The 15,965-nt window shown below is 58.3% G+C and overlaps 1 protein-coding gene across 6 annotated transcripts in view; it reads right to left on the reverse strand.

Moving 5' to 3' along the window:
- KDM4B (lysine demethylase 4B) overlaps positions 1–15,965 on the reverse strand; it is a 178,659-nt gene that overhangs the window by 74,416 nt on the left and 88,278 nt on the right. For all 6 annotated transcript variants that reach the window (XM_032252175.1, XM_032252180.1, XM_032252178.1 and 3 more), the window contains one exon: positions 2,407–2,456. In XM_032252175.1, the coding sequence (XP_032108066.1) occupies positions 2,407–2,456 (50 nt within the window). The remainder of the gene's footprint in view (positions 1–2,406; positions 2,457–15,965) is intronic.

Consider the following 15,965-nt stretch of genomic DNA (forward strand, 5'->3'; position numbering starts at 1 on the left):
GCCCAGGCACTGGGCTGTCTGCACACTGACATCCTCACTGGCTCCCCCACCAGCCCAGGCACTAGGCCCTCTGCATACTGAAAAAGTGAACCGGCCCTCCAGGTCCCTGCCCAGCCCCAGGTAAGAACCAGTCACATTCTAGGGAGAGAAGATGTGGCAGTGCCGGGGGGCAGCAGTGGCACTGCCAGATGCTGCCTGCGGCCTCTCCAGAGGGCTCTTGTTAAGCCCTGCTTTTCTAATGCAAGAGAAAACGGTTGGGACATTGGGTGAGAAGGCACGGAGAATGGCTAACTGCAGTCTCCGTTTAACAGGGAGGGGGAGAAGTGGCTGGCAAGGATGGGGTGGCCCTCTTGATCCGGATACCAGAGAGCACCCAAGCTGATGGCTCAGTGAGGTTTTCTTCTGTGGCTTCCTAAGCGCGACTGGCTGAATGATGGACCTCCAAGGCGTCCAGGTGCTAAACCCTGGGACCTGTGAGTGTGGCACCTTCCATGGTGAAAGGGCCTTTGCAGATGGGACTGAGTGAAGCTTCTTGAGGTGGGAGAGCACCCAGGGCTATCCACGGGGGTCCTCATAACAGGGAGGCAGAGGGACATTTGGTCAGAGCAGAGGCAAGTGAGGAGACCACAGAGATAGAGGCAGGGTGATGCAGCCCCAAGCCAAGGGATGCGGGCAGCCTCTATGCTGGAAAAGGCGCAAACGGATTCTTCCCTGGGCCTCCAGACGGAACCAGCCCTGTCCGCACCTGACTTTTAGCCCCTCCGTGTACATTTTAGACCCCTGACCTCTACAGCTGTAAGAGGATAAGTGTGGTTGTTTTCAGCCACTGATTCTGTGGTCATTTGTTACAGGAGCCGCAGGAGGCTAACACAATGTGGGGGATGTTTCTTTAGCCGATGTCTTCAAATTTGTTTTGGAAATCAGCATTAACAATGACAACAGAAGAAAGGCTTTAATCTGGCTTCTCTTTCACAGCTTTGGTGTGTAAGTGAGCTGGACCTTTGCCACGGCCTGTCTGTAATCGCCAATTTCTACCATGAAAAGCGTGCTCCTACGACCAGGGCTTATTTGTGCATAAGAACAGGGCCCAGGTTTCCCACAGAAACAATCAAAAATACCAAGAGCAAAGCCGTCGGTCCGGAGCCCGGAGAGGGCCCTGCTCACGGCCCACGAACTCACCTTCCCCTCTGTCCCCACCACCGAAGCCACAGCGCTCAGGCAACATTTCCTGCACAGCCACGTGGCTCCTGGTGCAGTCTCTGGAACAGGAGAGCCTTATTCTCCCAGAAAGACACACAGTTCCCATCCCCAAAGCCAAAAGCCCACAGGAAGGGGGAAGAAAGCATGTGGTGGGCGTTCTTTGGCTCGAAGGTTTGGAAGGGACCAAGGACAGCAGCCAGGCAGTCCCGGGAGCTTGAACCGAGGCTGGGCAAGGGCTCCTGGAAAAGCCGTGGCTGTCCAACGCTGTTCCTGAAGGGCAGGTGCTCAGACCCTGACCCCTCACACGCCCCAAGCTGTCCAACCGCCAGCTCGGAGGGGCCGGCTCTGGGGTGGCTGGGAGTGGACCAGGGGGAGGCAGAAACTGTGTCAGCCAGTTGTGTCTCAATTTTCTAGGCACTCGTGAGCAGTGGGGCGCCATGAAATCTACATTCCTCTTGGTGCTGTGCCACCGGGGCTGACACGGGGACCCTGCTCACTGCACCTGCTCAGGTGCCTCAGGGCTGGGTGGTCCGGGGTGCTGAGGGTGGCCCCAGCCTGGTGTCTCCAGATGTCTGGCTTCTTTCCAAGTATCCCATGACCTGAGGCTCCAGCCCTCCCTCAGGCACATGCCAGGAGCCTCTATGACAAAGCCCTCGTTTCCCAAGAGTCCCCAGGGAGCATGTGAACGCAGGCTGGTGGCACCACTGGTGAGGACATTTGCTGAGGGCACACAGGCCAGGTCCCAGCAGAACAAGGGCAAACACCGTGCGGCCCCTCCGCCGGCTCCTGCGCAGGTGAGCAGACTGCTGGCTGCACTGCGTCCTTTTCTGGGCGTTCTCAGAATTAGCAAGGGCCCGGTGTGGGGCTGGGCGATGGGAGGAAAATGAACACAGGCTGCCCTCCCTGGGCCCCGGCTGCCTTTGGCCAGGTCCGAGAAGTTTGCACTAAGAGAATTGGAAAACAGGAGTGTCAGGGCACTGTGGGCAGATTTCGCAAAGGACAAACCTCGCTGCAGAAGGGCATGGGTCTGACCACCAGGGTGAAAAGAAATGGAAAAATCACACAGTAATGGCTCAAAGCGTGTCACCACTCCCCCAAACCCACACCCAAACAGCAGCAGAGCCCGGGGGATGCCAGCTGTTCCTCTCCGCCCGCAGGCCCCTCCCACCCAGTCCCAGGTTCCCGGGCTGAGGGGCAGTCACCTACCAATGGCCAGCCGCTCCAGGCGCTTGCCGTGCTCTGGCGGGATGGCGTACCTGCAGGAGAAGGGAGGCACGTCAGAGGCAAGGTCGGTGGTGGCCATGGGTGGGGCTGGCCTTGGGGAGACACAGACAGTGCCCAGGGCAGAAGCGAAGTGCAGTCGTGGTCAAGGGTGTGCAGAGGGGATGGCTGGCGACAAGGGCTTTCAGGACGGAATCCATAAGGAAGTGAGGGGGCCGGGTGGAGGTTCGGGGAGGGAGGACCATCGCTCATTGGCTTGAGACACACTCCGAAAGCCGGGAGTGGAGATTCTCCTGGTTAAGCGGCACTCCACCCGGAGGAGGCTGAAAAGGCAAAAAATAAAAGAAAGCACTGGATTGGAACTGCAGGTGGCGAGGGGCCCGGGAGCTGTCAGCCAGGTCTCCAGGCCCGCGTCAACCGTTTCCCGGTACCGGGAGCCAACAGGGAAAGCAGCTTCGGGAATGAGAAAAGCTACCTTTGTCACCGACTTTGTTTTATTTTTACACAGTTTGCATCTGAAAGATCACCAAGGCTCCATTGTGAATAAGAAATGTTAAGATGAACAGGAAGCAAAGTGGGGGTGACACCCCGCTTATGCTATACACAGAAGCTGCGACCCCGGACGCTGGGACTGCCTTCCCATCAGGGTGGGTGCGCCCCGGGACCCACAGCCTCGGGGGGACAGCGAGAAGCCCCGATGCCAGTGGGGACACCACGCAGCCCACTCCCAAGGCCTCCGGCAAAATGAAAACCTCAATTTCCAAGCAACGGCCACTAGGACAGGGCCTTGGGGACTTGAGGACACACAGCTGAGGGTGGTCAAGCCCTGTCCCCAACCCTGCTCGACAGGCCGACAGCTTCCGTTCTAGAACTGTCACACAGATGAGAGGACACGTGACCTGGTCTCTCCCCCAGACCCTCCCAGGTCAGAGGCAAGACAAGGAAAAGCTGACTGGGAGACGGCCCCGGCTCCGCTGCAGCCCCTCCCAAATGAAAGGCGACTTTGGTTTGTGTGTGATGGAGTCTCGCTGTGTCTCCAGGCTGGAGTGCAGTGGTGCAATCTCAGCTCATTGCAGCCTCCACCTCCCGGGTTCAAGCAATTCTGCCTCAGCCTCTAGAGTAGCTGGGAATACGCGCACGCGCCACCACACCCGGCTAATATTTGTATTTTTAGTAGAGACGGGGTTTCACCATGTTGGCCAGGCTGGTCTTGATCTCTTGACCTCATGATCTGCTTGCCTTGGCCTCCCAAAGGACTGGGGTTACAGGTGTGAGCCACGGTGCACGGCCTGTTTTTTAATGAAGTAAAGAGGCCAGGTGGGGTGGGTGTCTCACACCTATAATTCCAGCACTTTGGGAAGCCAAGGTGGGCAGAGCACCTGAGGTCAGGAGTTCAAGACCAATCTGGCCAACATGGTGAAACCCCTCCTCTACCAAAAATGCAGAAACTAGCCAGGCATGGTGGCGGCTGCCTGTAGTCCCAGCTACTCAGAAGGCTGAGGCAGGGGACTCACTCGAACCTGGGAGGCAGAGGCTGCAGGGAGCCAAGATCGTGCCACTGCACTCCAGCCTGAGCGACAGAGAGAGACTCTGTCTGAAAAAGAAATAAAAAATAAAGAGCGGACAGGCGCTGGACACCAGGCGAACATCACAAAGCCTCTAATCCAATAGAACACAAATAATTAATTTCCGGGCATGCTCCCAGGGTCCCCAGCAGAGGCGACCCTAGCACCTTCAACTCTGTCGTCCTCAGATTGTCTTCCATTGTCTGGACAGAGGTGCGTTCCTCTTTTTTAAATGGCCTTTCATCATTTACATAAAGATGAGAAAAGTTCATCCCAATCCCAAGTGCCTTTGGGGGGTGAAGGCCCCTCCACACAGGGAGCGAAGCACTCCGCTCCTGGGAAGCTGCTGGGACGGGAAGGAACTAATTTATGGCTCCAAGGCTGCAATGATTAATGCCGCATCCCCAGCCTACAATGCTGCTCCACTTAATTACTGCCTGTAATTGGGAGTTGTAAAGATAAGATTAATTGAATCTGGCAAATGTTAAAAGTTTAATACATTGGAACACGGCTCCGGCGTTATCAGAAAGCACAGACTGCAGGACGCCGGCCCGGCGATCAGAGGAGCGGCCCCCAAAGAGAGCAGGGAGGACTCTTGGATGGGAGGCCAGCCAGCCAGGGAGACTTCTGGACTCCGCCGCCGCCAGTACCCGGCAGCACCTCCCACCTCCTGGAGCAACCCTGCGACGGCCTCGGGGACCAGAAGACCTGATGCCGGCAGACCTGCCTCCCAGCCACCCCCAGGGACGCAGGCAGGAGTAAAACCTCAGTATCCGAGACAAAGTGCCAGACAAGGCTTTAAGAACACAGAGCTGGGTGCCGGCTGGAGGGGCCACGCTTCATCCACCAAGGGCTGGAAGCGCACCCCGGTTCCACTTGGGGAAGCAACACCAGGATGGGGGCTAGAAGGTGGCCTCGGGCTGCTTCCTACACCAAGATACTCTGGGTGTCTGGGAAGCTGAGTTTAAAGGACAGGGCGGTGACAGCACTGGAGGGCAGGCCACGGAGCTGGCGGGTTGAAGCAGACGCACCGCAGGGACCTACAGTCGCCACAGGAGAAGAGACTCAGGGAGGCTTCGGGCCCCCAGAGGGCATCTCAGCAGGGTCCTCGGCCCAGAGCCCCCAGAGAGCACAGAACGCACAGCCCCTTCCTCACAGTCCCAGCTCGGGGCCATGCTGGGGCATCCCTGACTCTTGGCCTTGGCTCTGGAGGAAAAAAAAAAGGAAAAGCGGCTATTTGGGTTGGCAATGTGGAAATGTTTGTTCACTAAAGCTCGAGGCAGGGGAGCATCTGTCTGGCTATTAGTGAGCAATTTCTTGGGGCTATAAAACCAAGCCCGGCTTATTGGCCAGCAGCACGGGGAGGCAGTTTGTCTCGCTCCCTGGGAGCTCGGTCCCCATCACAAGGTCAAACTTCACGACCAAAATCAATCAGCTTTGCCTGCCTGCGACCCCAGGAGGTCTCCTTCTAGACACTGCAGCCCTGTCTGCCTGGGTGGCACAGGGCTCTTGCACTTTCTGGACAGACGGCTGCCCAGGCCCTCCGGCGCCCGTGTGGGCACCACTAGCCCCAGGTGGGCCTGCTCCCAGCCTCCTGCCTCTGTCCGGCTCTGAGATACTGCCGGCTCTATGTCCTGCATGGGCTCTGCCCACAACCCCGGGCACCCCTCCCTCCCCCACACCAGCCTCTCTGTCCCGCAAGGGCTGGCCGCCTCTCACCCTCTAGAGCCCTGGAGGCCGGGTCAGTGCACGTGTCCCTCCCTCTTGGTATCTTCAGAGCTCGTCCCCGGGACTGGGGCTGTGTGTGGCGTACTCTCTGCAGCCATCAGCTCTCCCTAAGCCAGGATGCCGAGGGTCTGTGGCCCAGCTCACAGGGATTGCTGGAGCGATCTGGAGAGGTCAGGACAAAGGAACTAGGAAGAGCGAGGCCTGGAACCTGGTGGGGCTGTGGGAGGCAGAACAGGCCCCAGGGCTTCCGAGGACAGAATCGGAAACGTTAAGGGGGTGGGGAGCCACAGCTCAGTGCAACAAGGATGCTTCCAGCAAGCTCAGCTCTCCCAGCACAGGGCGGACGCCCAGGGGTGCATCTGGGCGGGGGCGGAAGGCAGTGAAGTTGAAGAGGCTGCCAGGGGAGCCTTCAGGAGGGAGGGCAGGGCGGCCTGTACAGGTCCCTCAGGTGCCCCCGCCGCAGGCCCCTGGCCTTGCCTGGAGGAATGTGGTTCTAAATCGGGGTGAATACAATTAGGAGGTGCCCTTCTGAGGACTCGGGACCCAGGTCCCAGGCATCGCCCCTCCTCTGCTCCTCCATCCACAGCACCCCGAGGGTTCTCCCTCTCCTGGCCCTCAGACCCCGGCCTGTCTGACCCCCGTACCCACTCTCTCTGTTCTGGAATGCTCTACACACATCCTTCTGGAAGACACTAACCCACGAAGTCATACCAACTCGGCTCTGCGTCTCCAGCCCGGGCTCTGCGGCCGTCTACCTGGCAACCTCTCCTGGTGCCTGGCACTGGCCGCAGAGGGCCCCGCAGGCTGTGAGAGCCACACGTGGGTGCCAGGAGGCCGAGAAATAAGCCCAGGCACCGCCCGCCTTTTGTAAAGCCTGTCACGTGCAAGCCAAAGCGGTGTGGGTGAGAAAACAAAGCAACGGAGAGACGAGGGCCAGGCCTCGGCCCCCTGGAGCCGGGCACATGGACGTGTGAGGTCACGATGCTTAAGGAACGAATGACGTCCCAGCAGCATACCAGATCCTAGGCCCGTGGGGAGACACGCATGAGGGGCACAGTGACTCGCCAACGGGGACCTGAGTTCCAGAAGAAGGACGCCTGGTGCGGGGGCAGTGGGTGGGCAGCCCCTGGACCCCTCTGCCTTCCAGGTTTGGTTTTCACACTTTGAGGTGTTTTGAGTATTGAATGTCACCAACCTTACACTTACTGCCACCCAAAAAAGGCAAAGCTAAAGGGCTTAAAGCCACCCACAGGGCAAGAGTGGGGGCCAGGCCACCTCTCAAGGGGCTGGGACCCAGAAGCGGAGAGCAAGTGAGGCTGAGCCCTGCGGCCCGGCACACGAGTCTGACCAGTGTCCAAGGACGCTGGTCACCCGGGAGGTTAGGACTGCGCCAAGGACTGGACCCCGAGTGGGCAGCGCCGAGCCATGTGCTCTTGCTTCGGTGCCAAGGTCAGAGGGTGGGGACGCCCCACCAGGCTCAGCCAGCAGTGCTGAGACCAGGCCTGAGTCTGGGCCGGCAGCAGAGCTGTCCGGGGGATGCCGAAGGCCCTGACAGCCTCGCTTCTGCCTGTGCAATTCCCCAGGGTCCCCGGTGACGGGCAGGCGAAGCTTTGCCATGGGCCCCAGCAGAAGCCCTCGGGCCCGCAGAGGAGGGATGGATGGCGGGCAGCTCCTGAGCCAGAGCTGGGAATCAAAGCGAAGGCGTTCTCTGCAGGCAGGCGCTCACCTCCAGCCAGGGGACGGGCCACTGTCATCTCGCCGCCACGCCGGCCCGGGAAAGAGCCTTCCTGTCCGCTGCAGAGGATGCTATTAATAGTGTAATTTTCTTGGTGTTTTGTTTATTCCCCCGGAATGGCTTGATGGATGTGAATAATTATCAGACTATAAAAGCCAGCAAATGTGCTATTTTCTATCGCTCTAAATCATCAAACAAATAAAGTGTGAAACAGCATTTTTGAATATAATTTTCCCCTCTAATGGCTTAGAATTATTATCAAGAACAATGAAAATAAATAAGCAAATGCTTTTGAGTTAAAAATTAAATGAGTGTGTCAGGAAAGGGAACACAGGCCAGCCTGGGCAGCCGGGACCTGCCCGGGGGCCCTCAGCTACGACAATGGTGACGCAAGGCTCAGGCCGCCCTTGGGTGCCATTCCACAGGGCCCCAGCCTGAGGCAGGCCCACGTGTGGCTCCATAAAAGCTTAGCCCCCGCTGGGCTCTGTGAAGCGGACACTGTGGCCCCTCCTGGGCTGGGAGACGCTGTGCGGCGGGGCTGCCTGCTTCACCTGTGGGCGCTGCCTGCCTGGCCGACACCCCAGCACCCCCAGGGACCCCGCCTGCCACGGCCAAAGAACGGCCACACCTGACCTCAGAACCCAAGGCAGAGGGGGTGGGGGTCCAATATCCCGCCCCCTCGCAGCCTCTGCCTCTCCCAGCCAAGGGTAGGCAATGCCAGCTGGGCCACTGCCTCTCAGGCCAGGCAGAAAGCCCGAGACCGGGGCAAAGTCTCAGGCTGAGGGGCGTGATGCTGGCACCCACCACGCATTTCCCCACCACACGGGCCGACTGCCCCAGGCTCCCTACCTGGGCAGCACCGCCACAGTGACCAGGTCACTCCTGGCGCCCTCTCCCTCCTGCTGCAAAGGGAATGGGCTCCTTGGAGGCTCCTAAGCCAGGGCTCTGTGGCCCCTCAGCCCCTGGCAGTGGCTGCCTGGCATCACTGTGCTCAGTCCCTATGGATGGCTCCAAACCCAGAGACGAGACATCACACAGTTTTTTTTTTTTTTAAGATTTGTGCAGCTTTCTGCCGGGTGACAGTGGCACCTGGAATCCATTCCAGCTCCCGCCAGCGGAGGCTCTCGGCAATCAAGTGCCAGGGATGAAAACACTCTCTTCTGTGCCCTCCGCCCCCACCGCTGAGGAATGTGTGCCAAGAGCGGGGTGGGCTGGAGCCCTTCTGAGATGTCGGCGCAGCCCAGCGCATGGTGGAGGGTGAGGAAGTTAATTTCACAGTGCCTGCACAGGCCTGGGCAGACGGGCCCTCGCCATTTAATGCGCTATCATCGCAGACACAGAACCAGGGAGGCAGAGCCCGCGCACACACACGCTGGAAGTGCCCAAGACCAGGTGTCAGGTTGGACACAGGCCATCTGGCAGAGGGAGCTACCCACACAAGCCCAGGAGGGCTGCGGCAGATCCAAGTGCCAGCGGCGCCCCCAGACCCCCAAGTGACAGCAGAACGGAAAAGCCACGGTGACCACAACCCTCACAACAAAGCCCTATGGCAGCCCGGGACTGCAACCCAGCAAGACGGCTCCAGCGCACTGCCCTGTGGCTGGCACAGGCCGGGATAAGAGTGACCTAGCTGCACGTGCCCACGAGACCCAGCAGAGAGCTGCTGTCCCAGCCCCACACCCACATGAGCCCCCCAGCCACCATATGGGCCAGAAGCTGGCTGAAGACGAGCCAGGCCAGGGCGGCTCCTCGGCTCTGCTCCTCAGAGCGGCATGGTGACCAGGCTGGAAAAGCACGGGCCTGTGTGATGGCCACTGGGCTGCGTCATGTCCACTCCGCCCACTGAAGGGTATGAGTTCTCCAGGTGCCTTCTGTGTGTGCCATGGAAATCACGCCTCAACAAAGCTGGTCACAGAAACTTCCAGCACTGAGGACACAAGGTAGGTCCCAGTCCCTGCCTAAGTTGCTGGGCTCAGGCTCACAGACGCATGTGGCTCTTCAGAGTGTCTTCAGCGCTGTGGAACCCAGGATGTCGCCGGGTCCACAGGGGCTCCACCAGAAACCTTGAAGAGACCAGGTCACAGATGTCCTCTCTGGAAAAGGCACCAGGCCCAGCTGGTTTTGCTGAATCCTACCCAGTGACCTTCATCTAAACAGACAGTGCCCACGTACACATGTGGCTGGCAAACAGTAAAGAAGATGCCACTTTACCAAGGTCGTTTTCTGAATCTGGCATACTCTCCAAATGGACGAATAAATGAATGCATGGGAAACCCTATCACCAACAAAGAACACACAGGAAAATGATAAGCCAGTACCACATGAATATGAAAATTCTAAATACAACATGAGTCAAGCATAATAAGGTAATGCAAGACCAAGAAAAGTTCACCCCCAAGGGTGCAAAGACATTCCAAAAATTGAAATCTATCGAAAATCCCAAAGTATTCAGTATAGAAATTCTCAGGAAACTGTGACTCGCAGAGACTCCCCCACCGTCACCTTTATGGCGAGGCGGGAGAGGATGCAACCTGCCCATCACATGGCACGCGTCATGCCGCCCTGGAGACACTGGTCAACGTGATACATCAAGAAAAAGACAAAGGGTTTAACAAGCTTGGGATGAGACAAACTTCTTAAGATCACAGTATAAATGCCTAAGCAAGGCACGATGGCGCGTGCCCATGTTCTGCTGAGGCAGGAAGGTCACTTGAGTCCAGGCAGTTGAGGCTGCAGTGACCCATGACTGCACCACCGCACTCCAGCCTGGGCAACAGAGGGAGACCCTGACTCTAAAAAAAAGAAGTTTAAAGTTTAATTATAACATACGTTTCTACTTAGGAAATCTGAGCAAACAAACAAACTGGCAAAACTATGGAATTAAACAGCCCAGCAAGGTGGCAGAATTTTTAATTAAAAAAATAAGTAAATAAAAAGGTTTCCTCTACAGCAGAAAGAACATTCACAGAACACTCTAAACCCACTAGGGTGAACATGTCCCTCGTCTGAGGTGGAGGAGCAGGTCACACACACAAGGTCACACATGGACCTGGTAGTGCACCTGCCTGCTGGACTCGCAGGCTGACCTGGGAAGGCAGCGCCCACCTGGGTAAAACCCCTCCACGCCCCTGCAACAGCGCACGGGGATGGGCGCGTGGGTGCGAGGAAGCACAAGCGCCGGAGCTCACCACGCAGGCGCGAGCAGCAGGATGCTACTGACATCCACCCCAGGAAGACAGGGTCACCCAGGACACAGGCCGCCCCACAGGTGAATCAGGCAAGGTAAAGATGTTAGAAAAAACACCTGGGCAGGCAAGGGAGTGGATCCACAGCCAGGACACACAGACAGCCCAGGAACTGCCAGGAACACTGAGGTCCTGTATCCCCGCTGAGAGAGGAGAGGAGAGTTGTCCCGACCCCAGCCTGCTGGAAGGGAAAGATCACAGTGGATGGGACAGAGGGCGGGAAGAGGAGAAGTGAGCCCCTTTCCCAAAGACTCACGGGAGAAACGGGAGCCCCACAGCTGGTGCAGGCCCCACGGAGAAGGCTCCAGCCCTGCTCCCCCAGGCGGGCAGCGCTGCAGAAATGGAGCCAAGCCCAAGCTACACAGCTCCTCCGGAGGCGACCACAGAACTCCTCCCATGTCCCATGGCAAGCTACCCTACTTCTTCCTTCCTCTTCTTTTTTTTTTTTTTAAGAGATAGGGTCTTTGCTGCGGTAGCACCATCACGGTCACTGCAGCCTCAAATTCCCAGGCTCGAGCAACACTCCCACCTCAGCCTCCTGCAAAGCGGAGATGACAGGTGCGCGCCACCATGCCCAGCTCATTTTATTCTTTCTTTTTAGTGATGGGGTCTCGTAATGTTGCCCGGGCTGGTCTCGAACTCCAGTGGCTGCCTCCAGCAATACTCTGGCCTCAGCCATCCAAAGCTCTGGAATTATAGGCATTACCCAACCTGCCTATTTCTACTGGAAAAATCCTCCTTCAAGGAGCCTCGTGCTGGGGACAGGCCGCCTCCCTCATTTGTCCCCAGCACAAGGGCCCCTTTATGCGACAGATACTAACACTTGCTCGAGAGATAGGATCTGCCAGGGACCAGGGTGGCTTGTTCCCAGGAAGCAGCCTTACTGAGCTGCAGCGGCTTTATCTGTCATGGATCGTTTTAGGGGACAATAGACAATGGAATATGGTGTCTTACACCAGCAGGGTCGATTTCAAATAATGACATTTTTATTGAGACACACAGGAGACCAGCAGAGTCCCGGAGCGTTGGCTCAGGGAAGACCGACAGAGTGGGCAGGAGGAGACGCAGCTCTCGGGTCTCACAGGGCCGGCCAGGAGACCTCACTCCAGGCATGGTGGCCGTGGTGGCCCACCCGCTCTCCCGGGCCACAAGGTGTCACCACACTCACCCTCAGTGACCTGGGCTGGGTCAGAACCCCAAGGAGCCAGGCGGATCTCACACGCCGCCTGCCACTTTCATTAGGAGCAGACTCACAGAGGCAAGCAGTGTCCCTGCCTGCAATTAGAGGCCGGATTGGAGGCATCTCATCTCCAGCCCTGATGTGTATTTTCGGCCCGCAAATTACTTTTATTATATGACAAGACCAAAAACGCAAAGTCATGTGCGAGTTATTTGTGATGATGTTTTTCCTGCAGCCTCTCCAGGAAAGCTGTGCCGGGAAAGCTGTGCCCATCACAGGGGAGGGTGTGCAGGGCAGGTGCCCAGCGGCAGAGCCGCGGCTGTCAGGTTCTGACGAGGTGCCAGGGACACAGGGCCATGGACACCCAGCAGCCTCCCTCACCTGCCCCGTCAAACTGGCCTGAATTTCTGCTCAACAACAACCAGCAGGCAGCCCCCACCATGCCTGGACCCACAGCCCTCCTCCAGTATGATTCGAGCTGAGTGGAAACCCCTCACCATTTATTGTTAAAAGGCACAGGATGGTTTAAACAGGAAGAACAAGGACAGATCTCCTAAAAGCACAACAATGTCTGAAAAGACAGCGACTGCAGGTGGAGAAAGAGCATGCCTCTTTTTTGTTTTTTCCAAGATGAAGTCTTCCTCTGTCGCCCAGGCTGAAGTGCAGTGGCATGATCTTGGCTCACTGCAACTGCAATCTCCACCTCCCAGGTTCAAGCGATTCTCCTGCCTCAGCTTCCCGAGTAGCTGGGACTACAGGTCACTGCCACCACACCCGGCTAATTTTGTATTTCTAGTAGAGATGAGGTTTGGTCATGTTCATCAAGCTGGTCTTGAACTCCTGACCTCAGGTGATCCACCCACATCAGCTTCCCAAAGTTCTGGGATTACAGGCATGAGCCACTGCACCTGGCCCACGGCTCCCTTTGTCCAGAGCAGCAAGGGATGCTAACGGCCAAGGTTAGTATCCACACGAGCCCAGCCCCGCGGGGCCTCGACCCAGGCCCAAGGAGGTGCTAGCCTGAGAGCCGCTCTGATGCCCTGGATGGCTGCGGGCAGGAGGCAGCAGAGAAGTCGAGAAGCTGCTCCGGCCACACCAAGCTCTGCAGAAGGCCAGCTGGGCACCAGGCCAATGCGCCCGTGGCAGGAGTGAGCCACATGCAGGGGTCCTGGAGAGGCAGGAGGGTGTGAGGCCCTGGTGGGAGTCTGGGTCTCCATGCAGAGCGTGGTCCCGACACCTGCAGGCTGTGGAGGCTCCGATGCCTCGATGCTTATATTTAATTCATCACCAGCACCCGCAGACACACAGCATCCACTGAACCTCATGGGCACAGATGGTGACGGCCCGGCCCCTGGTGATGGAGATGGCCCAGAGCATCCTAAATGGTACCCTTAATGAAGGGGCTAGCTTTGGAGAGCACAGGGTTAAACTGTCTCGCTCACAGGCTGATGGCCAGGGGGGCTACACGCTCCTGTTACTCCAACCTAAGTCTCAGCCTGCGCCCCCCCAAGGCAGAGGCCACAGGACACTGGGTCCCTCCCTGGGCCTCGGCGCCCCAGCAGGGCTCTGGAGCTGGGAGGGTTTGGCTCACGCATGGGTTAAGTCTGCTCGGCTCGCAATCAGGTCAGGGAGAGCAGGCAGCGGAGCCCTCCGCAGGAGGCTGCTGAACAAGGGCCATTAGCGACGCTGTCATCGGCTCGTCCTGCGCCTGCCCCCTTTGGTCGGAAGGCAGCCAGAGCTCCCGTCCCCTGCTGCTGGCGAGTGTGGAGGGAGGAAGCCGTGCGCTGCCCAATTTTTAAGCAAAGATAACGAAGACTCCCTCCTCCCGCAGATTTGCAGCCATTTCCCTTCTCGGGAGCTGAACCCTGCCGGCGGCAGCCTCATCGACGGGGAGAAATTTGCCATGGAAACCAGGCCCTGCACTCAGAACCCAAACCTCTGATGCCTACGGAGACGGGGTGGGCAAACAACTCCAGGTCAGGGCCAGCCTCGGCTGCGGTGGGAGGGACCCGAGGGCATGAGCAGACCCGCACGGCCTGAATAAACTCCTCATCCAAACACCGTCTGGTGGGATTATCTGAAGATGGGAATTCACGCCCACTGATGACATTTCCAACAGAACTAACAGTTTCTTAAAGCAGTGGGCAGGGACAGGATGCCGGCGACTCGCCCGGCACGGCGCAGCCTGGAAGCAGGCGCCGGGTTTGTTTGGCTCCTGCCTCCCTAAAGCAAAACTCCTGCGGCCTCACAAGCGACACGAGCCAGCGTGTGCGCCACCACTCCAACCCGAAGCACCCGCTTTGAACAAAAGACTCCAAAATGAAGGCCATCTGCTCCTGCCAGACCAAATCGGTGGGTGAGCAGGGGCCACAGGCAGGAGTCAGCACACGACGTGCGGCAGGGGCTGTCAGACAGCGTGAGGCTGAGGCAGCCCTGCAGGGTCCAGAGCCGCCCCGGCTCCCACCACACCCAGGCCCTGGCCCTACTGCCCTGGGGGTCTGGGCCCCGCTCCCACGGCCACTCCATCCACCCGGTACACGACCAAGAGTAGCAGCTCCCTCACTTAGGGACCTTCCATGCATGCCCTCCTGCCCCTGCTCCTGAGCTGGTCTCCCATCCTCCCCTGAGATCCCCTCCTGAGTCCTCAGAGCCCTGTCTCCCTGCCTCCCCAGGGGCTCCCAGGCCTGGTCCTGTTCTGGGGTTGAGCATGGGGTGTCTGGCTGCCTGGCCACACCAAAATCCCTGAGCGGGCATGAGCACTCCATCAGGGCTTGAGCAGACCCGTCTCTTCAACCTCAAAACCCTGTTGGCTGAGCCACTGTAGGACACCCAGCACCCACATGGCAGGAGACAGAGGCCAGGGCTCACTGGCCCTTTCCCAGCTGGACAAGTGGTCAGACTACATTTCCCGGCCTCATTGGCTGCAGGTGTGGCCATGTGACCCTGGGTGCTGGCCAATGATGTGTGGGCAAAAGTGGTGGGCCCTGCCCTCAGACATGGCCCCCTAAGCCGCCCATCAATCCCTCCTCCCCAGCCTGTACAGCAGCACACAGGGCGACCTTGGACACCCCACAGGCTGGGCTCGGTCCCTGCATTCCTGCATCATCTCCGTCTCCCACAACAAACTTCAAATTTGGCTAAGCAGGGCTTAATACGGTGGCTCCATTAGAAATGGTCCTTCCTCACCCACACCTTTGGGTTCAGGCCACCCTCGCCAACTGGCACACACCCTGGCCTCAAGGCTGTATGTCACCCTGGCACCTGCTCCCAGGACCCTCTGCCCTCCTGATCCCACAGGGCAACGCTTCAAGGGCAGGTTGGAGCAGTGGCTGGGAACGTGGATTCGGCCAGGCGGCCCAGGAGGCGGCCCAGGCCCCACAGCCCTATCATATCCCAACTCTGCGGCTAAGTGACGTCTCCTCAATTTGTGCCTCATCTGTGAAGAAGGATGTGGAGCCTGGGGCACGAGTCAAAGGATTACTCCAGGCCAAACTGCTGCATAAGGAATGGAACATCATCAACGCAGCCACAGTCACAGTTATTGACAGCAAGACTTACGATCAAAATTGATGTCTTACATGAGCACCAGGCGAAGAGAGGACAGGCCTTCCACAGAAGCCCCATGCTGGAAACAGCCCAAACGTCCATCCACGGCAGAATGGAAAGTCAACTCCAGCCCAGCCACACAGTGGAATATTTCACTGCCATTGACGATGAGTGTGCTGCCGCCACATACACCAGGATGAATCTCATACACACACCGTGGAGCAGAAACGCAAGGGAATCAGCCCACCTGTACAACCTTCCAACACAGCCACGCACAGCCACGCTGCCCGCCACATACAGCCACGTTGCCTTTCCAACACAGCCACCCTGCCCTCCCAACACAGCCACACACAGCCATGCTACCCTCCCAACACAGCCACACTGCCCTCCCAACACAGCCACACACAGCCATGCTACCCTTCCAACCCAGTGACGCACAGCCACGCTGCCCTCCCAACACAGCCACGCACAGCCACGCTACCCTTCAACACAGCCACGCACAGCCACGCTGCCTTTCCAACACAGCCACGCTGCCCTTCCAACAC

This window comes from Sapajus apella, unplaced genomic scaffold (assembly GCF_009761245.1).
Source record: "Sapajus apella isolate SASKATOON/1434 unplaced genomic scaffold, GSC_monkey_1.0 scaffold77, whole genome shotgun sequence".
Lineage (NCBI taxonomy): Eukaryota > Metazoa > Chordata > Mammalia > Primates > Cebidae > Sapajus > Sapajus apella.